A 17,971-nucleotide genomic window follows, 5' to 3' on the forward strand; every position below is an offset into this window, starting at 1 on the left:
GTGAAATTTTTTAACTTTCCTCTCTTTCGTCAATTTGTCATACTGGGTCAATTCTTTTGATAGATTAGCAACCATCATACCATAATTGGTATTAGATTCAAATTGTTTGCAAATACTACTTAGTTCTTTAACCTCAACAATATTCAAATCTATTGTCCTTTCATAATAATCTGTCAATATTTGTACAAACTTCATTGATCCCTCTTGAACTGCCTCAAACCACTCATTGGTCAGCCTCTCTTCAGATCTGCTGACCATGGGCTTCAACTTAATTCTAAGTCCACGTGGCACTAATTTTTTGTGCATATAAGCCTTAAATAGGCGTAGATGCCATATATTTGCTCTCAACCCCTTAAGGGCTTTTTCCAAATTACAAAATGCAAATTGGCATCCATCACTAGAAGGAGTGGTCTGTTGAGTGCTAGAACTGTTGCTTGAGATCGATTCCAGTCCAAAGACCTGGATATCTTCTCTATCAGCACACATACCCTGCAAAATACTATCCAAACTCATAATAACTATCTCAGCAAGTCCAAATAATTGTTGTGCCTTGTTTAGGCATAAGTTATCTGGGTCCTCATTCTTGGTTTTGGCACCGCTGCCTCCCTATTTTGGACTTGCTGAGATAGTTATTATGAGTTTGGATAGTATTTTGCAGGGTATGTGTGCTGATAGAGAAGATATCCAGGTCTTTGGACTGGAATCGATCTCAAGCAACAGTTCTAGCACTCAACAGACCACTCCTTCTAGTGATGGATGCCAATTTGCATTTTGTAATTTGGAAAAAGCCCTTAAGGGGTTGAGAGCAAATATATGGCATCTACGCCTATTTAAGGCTTATATGCACAAAAAATTAGTGCCACGTGGACTTAGAATTAAGTTGAGCCATGGTCAGCAGATCTGAAGAGAGGCTGACCAATGAGTGGTTTGAGGCAGTTCAAGAGGGATCAATGAAGTTTGTACAAATATTGACAGATTATTATGAAAGGACAATAGATTTGAATATTGTTGAGGTTAAAGAACCAAGTAGTATTTGCAAACAATTTGAATCTAATACCAATTATGGTATGATGGTTGCTAATCTATCAAAAGAATTGACCCAGTATGACAAATTGACGAAAGAGAGGAAAGTTAAAAATTTCACAGGACGTTAATGATTATGCTAGGGGACGCCCTGAGCTTCAGAAATCAGTGAGATTTAAAGAGATGTCTATGGTAGGAGTGGTGCCAGGGCTAAGAAACGACCCAGACCTATTCTGAAAAATAGAGAACAGACATATGCTAGCACCTCAGGTGATGAGTCCTCCCACTGATAGTGAGGTGGTTACTCTGACCTCTCACCTTATAAAAAGAAGCAATATACCTACCCCTTTGGGGTAAGAAGACAAGACGCTGGGGAGGAAACACCGTAATAGGTTCAGATCTGGAATCAATGGATGGAATAGTTCAGGCTCTTTGAAATAGATACAACTACCACATTTCAAAATGTGCTTAATCTGTCCAAAGTGGAACTAACATTGGAACAAGAAAAATATTGAATAAAGGTTTAGGGTTTGTACCGGATTTTTTTGTGATCAATATCAAACTGTAAAAGATATTTTGGAATTTTGCCGTTTAAACCTTAAGATATTTTTCAGATCAGACAGCTCAAAGATCTACTGAATTTAGATTTCTCAAATCTACTTTTCAACCTCCTGCTAATATGCATGTTACAGCCTTTCAACAGGCAGTACTTAGGGATTTACATTTTCCACCATATGGCTTTAATATTCTGTCAGACAATATTCAGCACACTGAAAGACAGGCACTTGAGGAACTAAAAAATAATAATGACATAGTTATTGTCAGGGCAGACAAAGGTGGGGCAGTAGTGATTTTGGATATAGATTATTATATACAGGAAGGATTAAGACAATTATCAGATCAAATATGTTATAAGAAAATGGACATTGATCCTACGACCAATTTTAAACAGGAAATTGATGAGTTCCTGAGTAGTGCAGTTGAAAATGGTATTTTGTCCAACACCATTGTTAAACATTTGACTGTTAATGATCCTAATAAACAGATACTATATCTATTGCCTAAAATCCATAAATCCCTGACTTCCCCACCAGGCCGTCAATTGTGTCTGGCCATGGTTCTTGACGAACCTCTTTCAGTTGTTTTGACTGAATATCTAAAACCTTTGTTATCTCAGGTAAGAGCTAGAATTAAAGACACTACACAGTTCTTACAAATCATAGAAGAGATGGAACTTGAACCAGACTGGCTACTCTGTACTTTGGATGTACGATCTTTATATACAAGTATTCCACATTGGCGGTCTTCAAGCATTACAATATTGGCTTGAGAAATCAAACTTATATAGGCCTGGATTTAATACACTTTTGATTTGTATGTGAGCATGTTTTGAATAAAATGTATTCTTCTTTCAAGGTGACTGCTATTGGCAGTTACAGTACTGCTATGGGTGCATCTTTTGCACCCATATACGCAGACCTATTTATGGCGATTTAGAAGAATACTTAATTTATGACACATCTCACAATATTTACATTAGGAAATAGATATCTGGCAGATATCTTGATGATTGTTGGATGGTGTGGCGGATGGAATATCTTAAAGAATTTGTGGATTACCTTAATAGTAACCCCTGGGGCATTGAATTTACTATTAATAGTAGTAGGTCCAATATTGAATTCTTGGATGTCAGTGTATACAGGAAACCTGATGATACACTAGGTACCAAAATATATAGGAAATATCCTCAATATAATACACTGTTACATGCCTCGGTATGCATCCCCGCCACACTGTCCGAACATCCCAAAATCTCAATTCTGTCGCATTAAAAGAATCAATTCTAGTCATGAAGACTATGAGATAGCCAGCTTGGATCTTACCAATAGATTCCATGATAGAGGGTATTCTATGTTCGATATTAAATCTGCTAAATATATGTCAGACAAAAAAAGTAGGGACCAACTCATACAATATCAAGATTATGATCAAGATAAAAAAGGAGATGAAGTTATGAGATTGGTCACTACCTATGGTAGAAATAATCAGGTTATTAGAGGTGTGATAGAGAGAAATTGGAATATCTTAATGGCTAATGATATTCTTAGACAACATCTGGGAACATGTTGTCAATATTCTTATAGAAAGGGCAAAACTTTAGCTTCTATGTTCTCACATTTTAAACATCATAGCAGTGGAGGGGCAAGGTATAAACAGCTCACCATTATGGGCAAAGAACTGATTGGCACCTATCCTTGTGGACATTGTATGTCTTGTTTGGATATTAATAAAACTAAATCTTTTAGTAGTGCCAATACCAGTAAAGTTTATGATCTAAAATTTTTGGTAATTGCTCGATGAGTTGGGTGATATATCTTGCCACGTGTCAATGCTCTGCATTCTATGTTGGAAAAACTTCCAGGTCCCTTAGAATAAGAATTGGGGAACATAGAAGTAATATTAAAAACAAAATATCTACTAATGCCCTTTATTTACATACTATGAAACATCTCACGGCAAAATTTAAGTTTACTATTATTGACAGGGTTGTTGGTGATAGGAGTCACCAACAAGGCTGGGACAACATTTTGACAGAAAAGAAAAATACTGGATTATACATTTGGGTGCATTATTCCCGCCAGGTATTAATGATCACCTATAATAAATTTCTTGTGATATATATTTATGTATTATTATGATTGATATATCTTATATAACATAGATTATTTATCTAATATTGAAAGATATATGTTTATTAAGAATGTTATTATTTCCAAATAAATTGCTTCATATACCTAGATTTGAGGTTGACAATGTGCAAATATTTCTGTGTACTCTATTCTTTATTTTCTATTTTTTATTTAGATTTTTCATGTTTATTTTTATTTCATTTATTTTTATATATTTTTTATATATATATTAGTTTATATATAAACATATAGGGCAATGTGTTAGCCCTAAGGTATATTTATAATATGGTTGTTGGGTCTACTTTATATTAAGAAAATATGTTTGAAAAGAAGTATTGAATTTTGATTGGTCTATAATGTGTACTGACACTATTAAAGGGAATCAGATGTTGGCTTTTTTACAAATCTTAGCTCCACTGAAGAAGGGGAACCGAAACCGGTTTGGAGCAGGATATATATTATATATCCTTTGCAAATCTGCTATTAAATGATTTTGGAACAATAATTGCTGGCCGTTGTGTTACTAAGATAATAGGTACACACACAGCATCTCCAGATGCAGCTATCTGCATCAAGCACATGGGGAACAGTCAATCCAGGGCTGGTTTCTCCCTCTTTCTCCAGATCCCCAATAAGACTCCCCACTGGTACAGCTACAGAGTTGAGAGCTCAGCTCAGTATCCACGTCAAGACCTCCAGCACCCTCTGTCCAACCACCGTTTCATGTCCCTGCCCAAGTAGATGACACAAAAATTCTGAGGTTTGATTTACACTCTCTCATACATACACCTGGGAAACGCTGGAACAGGTTTACTAGCTACGCCCTTTCAGTCTAAACTATAAGGTAGTTATGAGAGCCACCAGACACTCCTTCCAGCTACCTTAAGGCTCTTCCAAGGGTACTCAATATACTGTGTGAAGTTAATATTAATACAAATGGTAGTTTGACCAAGGGCAAGGCTATTAGGAGTGGTCCACACAGTGTCTGCAAATAAATATTCAAATACTCTCAAAACTTAAATATCTTGGCAAAGATCAGCCACAATGAAAGGTTTAAATATATTTAATAATAAATACAAAAAAACAAGAAAATACCAAGTATATATTCACAATGAGAGTTCAAAAATCACAGGAAATATTTAAAATAACAGTGACGGACAAGGTCATTCAAAGAAAGAGAAAAAAAATATCTAAAGTAAGCTTCTCTATATTCCTGGCTGAATCTAAGAGAATTACTATTCCCTACTTACTTAAAAGCAAGGCAGATGATGTAGTGAATGGCCCTTATTGTCAGGCCCAAGACAGCAGAATGCGCAGTCTCACTAGAGACTTCCCAAAACAACATCTAAAACACTACCTCTGGGATAGCCTGCAGAATGACAACACCTCTGGCCATCCAACCTCCAGTCACCATGCAAACCCCCACCGCTGGAAGGTTTCAGCACCCACCAGCAAAAACACACACAAGGGACCCCACCCAGATCTGTGGCAGCACTGGAAGCCACAAAACAACCTCACATTTCCACAGCAGCAACCAGTCCACCCCAAAGACAACACAGAAAGGCTTCCAGTACAACCCCCGTGTCCCCTGCCACACCGAAACCCACAAGACAGCACCTCCACAGCCCAGCCCGCAAAGGGATCCAATCCCAGAAATATTCCAAAGTTTGACGGACTGAGACCCTGCTCTTCCCAGTAGGGCACACCGTGGACACACCTCAAACACAAGCACCCTCCCAAACACCCTCCCCAACACAAACAGCTGCACAAATCACTTTGATAAACACACTACACACAGCTCCAACACACCTGCAACACAGCTCCAACACACCTGCAACACAAGCATAATGTACAAATCAGTTTGATACTCACTAATAACATAACTACCTACAAAATTTCAGCTGGCTGTGCCAGCAGCACCTCCCATCGTCACACAAGCAAGCAATAACTTCTGACCAAACCAGTAAAAGCTGCCACTGGGAAAGGAATACTCATCTCAATTCGAATATGGACATCCCACATTAGCGACAGCCTCAAAAAAAGTCATAACCTTGCAAAGCATCTCCAATAAAATTTGCCATTTCACTGCTAACTCCCCCAATAATGAACACCACTACACAATTCTTGCCAAAGTTAAATGGCTCCCAGTACATTTGAGAGTCACTCTCTTACTAGAGTCAATAATTCACAAAGCCCTTTCTCCCAAGACATCTTTCCCTTTCTCTGAAACTCTTCATCCCTATATTATCTCATAAAGTAAAAAACAGCTCACGCCACGCTATGTAGGCTTGAGAAGTGTAGAAATAACTTGCGCAGTCAGCTTCAACTGAAAATCCACGCGTTTATTGTAAAATCATGCGAAACATCACACAAAAGATAAAACAAGTTCCCGACTGCATTTAAAAATTCTTTGGCGCCAAAATACCTTAAGGGTTTAAAGAAGTACACACTTGCTATATAAGCGCAATACTCTAAGGAATTATATTGAGACTATTTAAAACTAAAAGCTAAAAACTGCCAAAAACGAGTCTGGCAAGCTCTGTAATATTAAAAATATTGCTGAAAAATGAATAACAATGAATGAATGATAAATAAATAAAGAATGTGTAAAAGATATAACTAGTGCATATGAAGTATGCTATAATATTACCCACAAAAAGAATTTATTATAGTGTACATTGGGCATCACTAAATGTTACTAAATGTACTAAATAACATGAAAGAAAATAGTAGAAAGCACATATTTAAACCACAGTTGATACACTGTACAACATTATTAGGATGTAAATATTAATAACTTAATTTTTGTAATAGTGGCTTAATGGTCAAACTTTCATTCAAGCCTGGAGCTGAGGCGGCATAAGTATAAATTTGCCACCACATTTCTCTATATGATAGGTGTCCCTTCTGGTCGCCTCCCCTAGGATCTGCTTTTACCTTATCAATTATGCCAAATGTAAATTTATGTTCTGCTCCATGTTGTTTAATGTGTCTATAAAGAGCATTTTTTTCGTCATTCTTTTTGATAGAATAAAAATGACAATATATTCTTTTGTTCAGCTGTCTCTCGGTCTTTCCTATATAAAACGCTGAACATACTGTACATACTGCAATATAGACAACAAATTTTGTTGTGCAGTTCCCTGATTTAAAGCTGATAAAAGATCCAGTCACATTGTTCAACCTAATGCTTTGACTGTTGTTAATAGCAAAGCACCAGTTGCATCTTCCACATTTTTGGGTGTTTTTAGGTGTAATTAATTTTTGTGTAAATGAATTTTCCAACAACTTCTTTATATTGGGACCCACTTTGTTCACAAAGCAAGGTCTAGGTCCCAAAATATTCGCTATTTGTGTATCTGCCAATATAATATTCCAATTGCTGTTCAAAATTTCTTTAACTTTGTAAGAATAAGGTCCATATTCTAAGATACATGATCTACGGATATCAACAAAGGAACTTTTCTTGGTAGTGATGATTTTGCTGTTTGTGCTGTTTTTAAATTCCAGACCAAGTAATGGTATATATCTAGTACCCCATCCTCTAATTACTTGACTACTTAAATCATGCATCATATTACTATCATAACCCCCATCTCTAAATAATGACGTGATGTATACTACCTCAGCTGTCACGTCAGAAAACTCAGAGGTCATTCTTACAGCTCCGATTAATTGTCCCTTATAGATGTTTCTCAACAGGGATTTAGGGTGGTTACTAGAATGTTCTAGATAACTATTCGAAAATGTAGTCTTCCTATAGATTTTAGAAGAATATTGGAAGTTTTTAGTGAATACATATGTATCTAAATATGCTAAACCTTCCTGACTTTGTGCATATGTAAATTTCAAAAAAGAACTACTAGAGTTCAAATAGTCAATAAATTTCATAAGGGTCTCAAAGTTGGCATCCCATAATATATAAATATCATCAAGATAACGTATATAATATTTAATGTATCTGTAGAAGTCACTTGTAAAAATAACAGATTCCTCCCAATCTAGCATAACCATATTGGCAAAAATAGGGGCGCAGGCAGCACCCATTGCTACCCCTTTAGTTTGTTTAAATATTTCACCTTCGTAATATATATAGTTATGATCTAATACTATACTCATCATATCAGTAATTAAACATATTTTATCCCAGTCTAGGTCAGCATATTTAAAGATGCTACGATTAAATGCTTCAAGCCCTTCAATTTTAGGTATGCAAGAAAAAAGATCTATGACGTCTATAGTTACAAATATAATATCCTTATTACTAGTATAAATAGGAAAATGGGATAAAAAATACCAAGAATCTTTAGCTAAGTGTGGAATTTTTTCACAAACATGTTTCAGCATATTGTCGATAACAACTCCCAAAGGGAATGTTTTTGATCGACTGCCAGAGACAATCGGTCTGAAGGGGGGGTTCATTTAAGTTCTTATGAATTTTGGGAATTCCGACTAAAGTGGCCGCTATAGGATAATCAACTTTAAGAAAATTGTAAATATCCAAAGTAATACGTTTATCCATAAAGAATTCTTCAATATGAGAATCTATTCTTCTGTAGGCCAAATTAACTTCATTGGTTGAAATAATTTCATAATTACCAGAAGAATGTAATATATCAAATAATCTTGAAGCGTATGTTATTTGATCAAAAATAACTATACCCCCTCCTTTCTGGTTTCATGACTCTAATGTCTCTGTTATTTCTAATATTTGTTAATGTAGTTTGTTCTTCTTTCGATAAATTGTGTTCATATTTATTAAACTTTATTTTTTAACTGATAAACCTGTTTAACTACCGATTTTTCAAATATCCCTATGGTAGGATGACATATAGGCATGAAAGTGCTTTTCTTTTTTAAAACTTTGGATTCACTAATGCAGGTAGACTCTTTGTTTTCTGTATTATTAAATGTAACAGCCAAATTCAATTTCCTAGTATATAGTTTGATTTGGTATACATTGTCCACAACATTAAAGTTTGAGGTAGGAATGTATTTTAAACCCTTTGAGAATAAATTAAAGTGTGAAACATCCAATTTTAAATCTGTATAGTTAAATATGTTAAAGTTCTTATAACTGTTGCAAACACCTACTGTACATATACCTTCAGTCTCATTTGGTATATCTTGTTCTTTTTCACATTGTTCTCTTTCGTATTCTTGTGAATTAATCACTGAATGTACAGCTTTATTAATTCTACCTACTTGTAACTATAGACGTCATAGATCTTTTTTCTTGCATACCTAAAATTGAAGGGCTTGAAGCATTTGCATCTTTAAATATGCTGACCTAGACTGGGATAAAACATGTTTAATTACTGATATGATGAGTATAGTATTAGATCATAACTATATATATTACGAAGGTGAAATATTTAAACAAACTAAAGGGGTAGCAATGGGTGCTGCCTGCGCCCCTATTTTTGCCAATATGGTTATGCTAGATTGGGAGGAATCTGTTATTTTTACAAGTGACTTCTACAGATACATTAAATATTATATACGTTATCTTGATGATATTTATATATTATGGGATGCCAACTTTGAGACCCTTATGAAATTTATTGACTATTTGAACTCTAGTAGTTCTTTTTTGAAATTTACATATGCACAAAGTCAGGAAGGTTTAGCATATTTAGATACATATGTATTCACTAAAAACTTCCAATATTCTTCTAAAATCTATAGGAAGACTACATTTTCGAATAGTTATCTAGAACATTCTAGTAACCACCCTAAATCCCTGTTGAGAAACATCTATAAGGGACAATTAATCAGAGCTGTAAGAATGACCTCTGAGTTTTCTGACATGACAGCTGAGGTAGTATACATCACGTCATTATTTAGAGACAGGGGTTATGATAGTAATATGATGCATGATTTAAGTAGTCAAGTAATTAGAGGATGGGGTACTAGATATATACCATTACTTGGTCTGGAATTTAAAAACAGCACAAACAGCAAAATCATCACTACCAAGAAAAGTTCCTTTGTTGATATCCGTAGATCATGTATCTTAGAATATGGACCTTATTCTTACAAAGTTAAAGAAATTTTGAACAGCAATTGGAATATTATATTGGCAGATACACAAATAGCGAATATTTTGGGACCTAGACCTTGCTTTGTGAACAAAGTGGGTCCCAATATAAAGAAGTTGTTGGAAAATTCATTTACACAAAAATTAATTACACCTAAAAACACCCAAAAATGTGGAAGATGCAACTGGTGCTTTGCTATTAACAACAGTCAAAGCATTAGGTTGAACAATGTGACTGGATCTTTTATCAGCTTTAAATCAGGGAACTGCACAACAACATTTGTTGTCTATATTGCAGTATGTACAGTATGTTCAGCGTTTTATATAGGAAAGACCGAGAGACAGCTGAACAAAAGAATATATTGTCATTTTTATTCTATCAAAAAGAATGACGAAAAAAATGCTCTTTATAGACACATTAAACAACATGGAGCAGAACATTTACATTTGGCATAATTGATAAGGTAAAAGCAGATCCTAGGGGAGGCGACCAGAAGGGACACCTATCATATAGAGAAATGTGGTGGCAAATTTATACTGATGCAGCCTCAGCTCCAGGCTTGAATGAAAGTTTGACCATTAAGCCACTATTACAAAAATTAAGTTATTAATATTTACATCCTAATAATGTTGTACAGTGCATCAACTGTGGTTTAAATATGTGCTTTCTACTATTTTCTTTCATGTTATTCAGTACATTTAGTAACATTTAGTGATGCCCAATATACATTATAATAAATTATTTTTGTGGGTAATATTATAGCATACTTCATATGCACTAGTTATATCTTTTACACATTATTTATCATTCATTGTTATTCATTTTTCAGCAATATTTTTAATATTTTTAATATTACAGAGCTTGCCAGACTCATTTTTGGCAGTTTTTAGCTTTTAGTTTTAAATAGTCTCAATATAATTCCTTAGAGTATTGCGCTTATATAGCAAGTGTGTACTTCTTTAAACCCTTAAGGTATTTTGGCGTCAAAGAATTTTTAAATACAGTCGGGAACTTGTTTTATCTTTTGTGTGATGTTTCGCATGATTTTACAATAAACACGTGGATTTTCAGTTGAAGCTGACTGCACGAGTTATTTCTACACTTCTCAAGCCTACATAGCGTGGCGTGAGCTGTTTTTTACTTTGTGAAGTTCTTTGTTTAAGCGAACGCTTTTGGGTTATTTGTTCTATATTATCTCATGGGTATCTCTCAATCTGAACCCACTCTAATAACTCCAAAATCTAAAGTTCATTGCACTGACCATGCCTTCCCCAGCCTAGCATCTAAACTATGGGACTCACTCCACTCTCAGTTAGAGAGACATCCAAATGTGCTCTGACTTAAGACAAAAGGTCAAGGAATACTTTTCACCCAGAGTGCAACTGCACTCACACAGGTCACATTACATAAACTCTGCAGCTCGCTCACACCCTTTACTCTTATTTCATCGTTCTTGATCTTGTCATCCCCTCACTTACAGCCTCGCATTCATTCTGCCTCCCCCTTCTCTTTGTATCCCTCATACTTCTCTCCTTTCTACTCCTCTTCTCTCTCTCTCCATTTCTCCGTCTTCTCCCCATGGTATCCTATCCAGCAACTATTCTCATTTGCCACTCCTAAAGTCTTCAAGCCTTTCTATATACTGAAATGCTGCTATCCCTTGCAGTACAAGCCATCCAAGTATTTATTTTTATTTGTTTACTGGGCTAATGCACTGATCAATACTGAATAATTTTAAGCTCAGCCCAGGTGAAATCCAAATATTTCATTAATAAAAAAATGCAGAAATGTATGCAACAACAGAATAGTTCAGACCAACTACACATAAAAAAATGTGCACATGCATTCTACCTAACAAGCACAGTGCAAAATACTATGATGTAGAATGTAATGTACAATACATATACCAGTTTCTAAAGAGGGTCATTCTTTAGTGACTTAGTGACTCTTGAGAGAGTTGAGAAAATTTGGGATAGGTTAGGTGAGGGTCTATATTAGAACACCGAACATTTGAAATGTTGGGTGTGCTAATAATGACCCGTTTTTAGCGAATGCTGAAAATATCGAAGAAACAGCAAACCAAATTCTTTCCTAGGGAAAGAATTTGGTTGTCCATTTTTATTGCATCGATATTTTCAGCACTCTAGTGGAAAGTAACGGGTCGGGTTCGGGCAAGTGTGCGATTGTGTGGACGTGTGGGTTAGGGCGGGTTAGGGTGTGGGTGTGGTGACTGTGCGATAGTGACGGACCTTAGGGTTAGGGTTAAGGTAAGTGAATAGTTAGTGGTGTATGTATATAGTTTAGTGCAGGGTTAGATGTATGTGTGTGGATTGCTGTTAGTTTGGTGTGCTTGTGTTGTGTATGTGTGTTTTGGAACATCACATTTTATCCCTAGGAAAAAATTTGCTGTTCCGAATGTTCAATGTTATTTTTTGGATTGCTAGGGTTCGATATTAGAACATTCAACATTTTGAATGTTCAGTGTTCCAATATAGACCAGTTAGGTGATATGTCCTGTGCTTAACTAGGAGCATTTCGCATTTTGAGTTGTACTCGGAATACGTTCCAATTTCCTTAAAGTTGAAGGAAGAGCTTGCCAAAAAATAGGTACCCGAGAGAAGAAAGCATATGTAGTGCTGTGGAATTTGGTTCTAGGGGTAAGAGTTGGTGTGGTTTATGATTAGTGTCTCAGATTATATGAGAAGTTTTTATGTGAAGTCTAGCTGCAAGGGGAGTACATGTGTGGAGCTGGAGTAGTTTGTAGAGGAGGGATCCTATAAAGCTGATTAGATCTTTGTTTTATGGATAGCTATTTGGCTTTTTCTAGGGTGATGCAGTGATGCTCACAGACAGGTGAATTTATAATAAAATCAGTAGATTCCATTAGAGATAGCCTGGACTGTGGTAATGCTTTTTGTGATGCCTGTGCACTGGCCCAGCAATCAAGGAGCCTCAATCCTCACCACAACACCAGTCAGAGGCGTCCATACAGGGAAAGGTTAATAAATATGCACAGAGTAAAGCACAATTTCCCTTAAGAGCACACAGAGATCACAGGCAGTCTGGGGCTAGTTTCTCCCTTTCTCGCCAGGTCTCCAATAAGACTCCCCACTGGCACAGCTACAGGGTCCAGATCTCAGCCTAGTGGGCAAGCTAAAACCTCCAGCACCTTCTCTGTCCAACCAGTGCTTCGTGTCCCTGCCCTAGCAGCTGACACACACACACACACACACACACACACACACACACACTTTGAGATAAGAGTTATATACAACCACACAGACACTCCTGGGGAAGGCTGGCACAAGTTCTTCAGCTGTGCCCCTTTTCTGCCCAGTCTAAAAGATAGTACCAGATGCCACCACCCACTAATATCAACTACTCAAAGGCCCTTCTGAAAGGGTGTCCAATTATTACTGTGCAATATGATCATCCAAATGGTAAGTGTGACTGAACAGTCAAGGCTTATTAGACTGACTTGGTACAGTATCACTATATGCATGCAATGTACTCTAGAGCTTAAATTAACTCTATATAAAACATCCACAGTTGAAAGGTTTAAAAATATGTAATAATAAATAATAAAAAACACAAGACAATACTTCTTACTACACAGTGCTAGTCAAAGAGTTCAGAGATCACAGAGAACTACTTAAAATAACACTGTAAAAAAGTTCTGACATCAACACAGAAAAAGTCTAATCTTCCTAATTCCTAGCAATTTCTAAGAGAAAACACAGTTCCTAAATAACTTACACCTACAGCAAGACAGTGCTGGTGATGTTGGATGTTCTCAACACAAAATGCTCTGAGCTCTCAGATTCTCTCTCTTTAAATTGATAACACAGAGCTTCTTCACATGACATCATTCTTCACACTTCTCTGGTGTTCCCAGGCTAACAGAAACTACATTTACATTCTTTACAACTGGTCAGAAACCAGAGCAATAAAGGCATTTATACATGCAAATTCTAGCCATTAACTCTGGTCTTAAAATAGGTAGCATGCCTCCCTCTAGACATATTGGCTTGAATTTTGACATCAGAGTCATAAAATCCTTGACTCAGCTTTCTTACAGCAGAGTGCACTGTTGTTACATTTTTGCAGTTCAATATCCAATGCAGTCTTTTCACATTTAAGAGAACAAGCCTGTGGCTTAAATTAATATTTACAAATCACAGAATTATCTACAGAATAAGCCTGTGGCTTACATTAATATTTACAAATGACAGAATTATCTACATTAATATTTACAAATGACAGAATTATCTACAGAATTCTATCTGGCTAGGCTGGCAGCCTTCACCTATCTTCACACTTTACTTGAACACAGAAGTAAAAATTGGTAGCACATATTCAAGTTGTGAAAAGAGAAAGTCTGCTCTGGATAGTTGTGATAAAAAGGGGGGATCTTTTTGGCTGAGAAGAGGAGGAAATGTATTATGGCTCTTGTAATGTCTATATGGAAATGGAAGTTTAGTAACTGATAAAGCCATAACTCTAAGTATTTGAAGGTGGGGGGCTGTATCTCTATGAAACAATTGTGTAGACAGAGTCAGGCTCTTATTGAATTTTCTGTGGAGTTCCAAAAAGCATAGTTGTGCTCTTGACTGGACTTAGAAGTAGTTTATGGTTTACGAGCCATTTGTGCTGCAAAGCTCATGCAAGTCCAACTTAAGCTGGCATTGAATGCTGGTGTGAGTGTGTCCTGATCTTTAAATGACCATGTCCATCAGCACAAAGGACAGGTGGGAGAAGGAGAGGCCACAAGCATAATGGTCATTACGAGTACATCATATGCAAAAAGCTCTGCTAAGCATAATTGCATATGTCCATAGATGTTCTGACTTTGTAAACTGCGTCTTTAACTAAACACTATGGCATATTTTTTCATCTATAAATATTATATGTTTTACAGCATATTCTTGAAGCTGTAAATTTGTTTTGTTCATTTCTTATGTGATCTTATTCACCCAGACTGTACCTGCAAATGGTCCACCGAGATCAATGCACTGCCACAGTAAATAAATAAAATAAAAGATAAATAATTTAAAGCCTCAGTCTGCACACATCTGTACCTTATCTGAGAAATCAGCAAATGAAAAACTGTACAGAATGCCTATGTCGAGGAAATGGCTCTGCAAGAACAGTGTTGTAAGGTGTCAAAATCCCCCGTGCTACACATTCCAATAAAATAAACAGCCACCTGACTTGTTTACGATGTCCCTCACATTTTCCTAATACCACTGCTGTGGGGAAAAAAAAACACTGCCTCTTTGCCTAATTTACAGCGTTCATTATATAGCTTCATTATTTTTCAACTGTGTGAAAGGCACAAGTTATGTAAAACCTATCAAATATTCCTTACACTTCTGTATAACAAACTAAAAATCAGTGGAAATCTACTTTTAAAATACTGCAATATGCACACTCTCAACCGTCCAGATTTTTTTGCCTATTATTTTTAGTCTGTTCCTCGTAAAATTCTGTTTTCTGGCAAGTTATTGAGGATTAAAGTCAGAATATATTAAAGACAATTAAATTTCAGACTCCATACCCTTCAAAAAACTGATGCTAATGCAAAACATGTTACTCTATTAACTTTCTAAAGTCTAGAAGAGTAACATTTAAAAGTTGTCCCTATTTTTTGGGGGCCTTTGTCGTCCCAGTATTTACAGCTTTGTCCAGACTTTTTTACTCTAGGAGGTATGACTATGAGTACTTGCTGCTACTTCTAATACATTTAAATACATTGTATCGCAATTACTGTCATGATGCCTTTCGTTATTCGTGAAGCCTAATTTGCAACCCCCCTTGGAGTATATACAAACTTAACTACATTTGAGTCACAAACTTTGCAGAGGCAAAGCTTTCGGTTGTTTTGGTACTATGCAATACAGCACTTAAAATGTTTGTCCTTTGCCCTGAAATAATTCAAAACTATATAACAAATTAGTTTTACACGTAACAGTTACAGTACTGATGCTGTCACCAAGTACTTTTCAGAAAAGACGTAGCGATGCTGATGTAACTGGTGTCTGAAAACAACAAAAAGTAATACAATAACAGTCTCCAACACTTCCGCATAGAATAAGCAGTTCAAAGTTAATGGTAAAATTAAAATAAAGGTGTTCACTTAGCCACAAACTACTACAACATTTGGACAGCATTTTCCTCAATTATTATTAATCCAGCATGACAAGACTTTACCTTATGTTCTTTCACAACTTCGCTAAGGCAAGGATAACGCTCAGAAATCCACCGGTAAAACTTAGGAACCCCCATTTTCAGTTATTCTGTTTTGTCCAGTGAACAGACCTGCTGTCACCAGAAGCCCCTTCCTCCGCTGTATGCCGATACAGTTCCCAGCCACGGTCTTCACTAAGGCGGGTCAAGTTTCGGTTTCCTGAATCACCAAGATTTCCATCCTGTAGGCCACTGACGTAATCCTACACCGCTCACACCAGGTAACACATAGCAATAAACTTGCCGGTTTACATTCAAAAACTATACACTACCCACTATTGCCTTGGAAGACGTGTTGTTACGTATGTTACACAAATTACGGTGTTTCGTATTAATTTAGGACAGCCACCACTGTATGGTGTAGCATTAAGATTGTCTCGGCCAGCATCTGCATGTCTTCTCAAACTGTTCCCAACTTCCAATTGGATTATTAGAGCTGCTGTTATTTCGGAATTTAACTATTAATTTTGCTGCGCGTTTTCATTTTACAAACAGGATGTGTAATTCCAGTTTATGTATAAACGAAAGACATTAGTAAAGGGCAAACACACTTTCAGTAATAACGAGTGATTCAGACAATCGTAGCGCTTAACTTTCTTCAAAAATCAGGGACAATCCAGAAAGAACTATTAGTTAAAGGGACAATCCCAGTGTTGAAAAATTGGGTCCAAACTACAGCTCACTGAATTAACGCCCATTTTACCTCGTCACTCCCATCCACACTGTCATTTTTTCTTTTAAACATCCTGTATATATTTGATTCCAATCCTGTTTTGGCTCCCAGTGTCAAATTCGTTTAGGTTTTAAGTTCCTACTTAGCTGCGTCTTTGCTCGGGTAGTCTGTGCTCAGGTAATAACTATGCAGCTGATCAATTTGCGGATTTATGTAAATCCTGAGTTGTGGTAATTTTTTGTTAAGTCTTTTTTTATATTTGCTGATTACGTTCTCTACCATCAACGACCCATCGTTTTACTCTTACAATATGCAAAATTGCCTTTTACGAACGATCGGTGTTCTTGTAATTCCAGCAACTTTCTAATTTTGTAAAGTCAGTATTTAAAAATCGTACCTATTTTCGCTGTTTTCCCCCTCCATGGTTTAGGTTTTGTCCTGATTTCTTGCTGTAAGAGGCTGACATGTACATCAGCATCAGAAGGGCTGCCGAATCAGTCCACCGGTAAAATGAGTTGAAAATCACAATGTCTTGCTGGTATTGGCAGAGAGCAATTTTCTATTTATTTTTTTATGTCAATAGACACAAACAGTCACTATTCATGTTCCGTACGTTATTTTAGGTTCTGTCCAGATTTCTTGCTGTAAGAGGCTAAGAGGTATATCAGCAGCCAAAGGGATGTTGAGATTTTGTCCGAATTTCTTGCCGTACGAAGCGGACTAAGTGTAGCAGCACTGGACGGGCTGCCTTAGATTTTGTCTGGGTGTCTTGCTCTATGAGGTATTAGGCTGACAGGTATATCAGCAGCCAAATGGCTGCTGAATCAGTACGACGGCAATAAGAGGTGAAAGTAAACGATTGCGATTACTTGCTCTTATGGGCAGTTGAAAGAATACGAGAATGTGAATCAGCATACATTTTCTGAAGTAAAACTAAGTCTGTAAGTCTTAATTATTGTTATTATTTATTAAGTGTAAACCACCTCCTTTTGTCCCCAAATCATACGTTTTTAGGAGAGCTTAGGAGGGACAGAGCACATTTTTGAACCCAAATTAGGGAGAGTTGAGATGTATACAGAAGGTACTGGGGCACTTTTAGTTTTATTGGGCACATTTAATTCTCTTTTTAAAATACATTTATTGAATTATCACTTAAGACATAGGCACATAAATTTATGTAAAAGAAAACAAACCATGTTAACGTGTGCACACTGACAAACATTACATATCACAAACATACTCGTGTACAATTATCGTCAATTCTACATATGTAAATTGCTTTATTCCTGCCTTCCAAT

The 17,971-nt window shown here is 36.3% G+C and overlaps 1 protein-coding gene across 1 annotated transcript in view; it reads right to left on the bottom strand.

Annotated features, from left to right (window-relative positions):
* XRN1 (5'-3' exoribonuclease 1) overlaps positions 1-17,369 on the bottom strand; it is a 2,408,514-nt gene extending 2,391,145 nt beyond the window's left edge. Inside the window, exon 1 of the mRNA XM_044071018.1 lies at positions 15,965-17,369. Coding sequence (XP_043926953.1) covers positions 15,965-16,039 — 75 coding nt within the window. The 5' untranslated portion in view covers positions 16,040-17,369. The remainder of the gene's footprint in view (positions 1-15,964) is intronic.
* Between the last annotated feature and the right edge of the window lie 602 nt (positions 17,370-17,971).

This window comes from Protopterus annectens, chromosome 5.part0 (assembly GCF_019279795.1).
Source record: "Protopterus annectens isolate FY-2018-M chromosome 5.part0, PAN1.0, whole genome shotgun sequence".
NCBI lineage: Eukaryota > Metazoa > Chordata > Ceratodontiformes > Protopteridae > Protopterus > Protopterus annectens.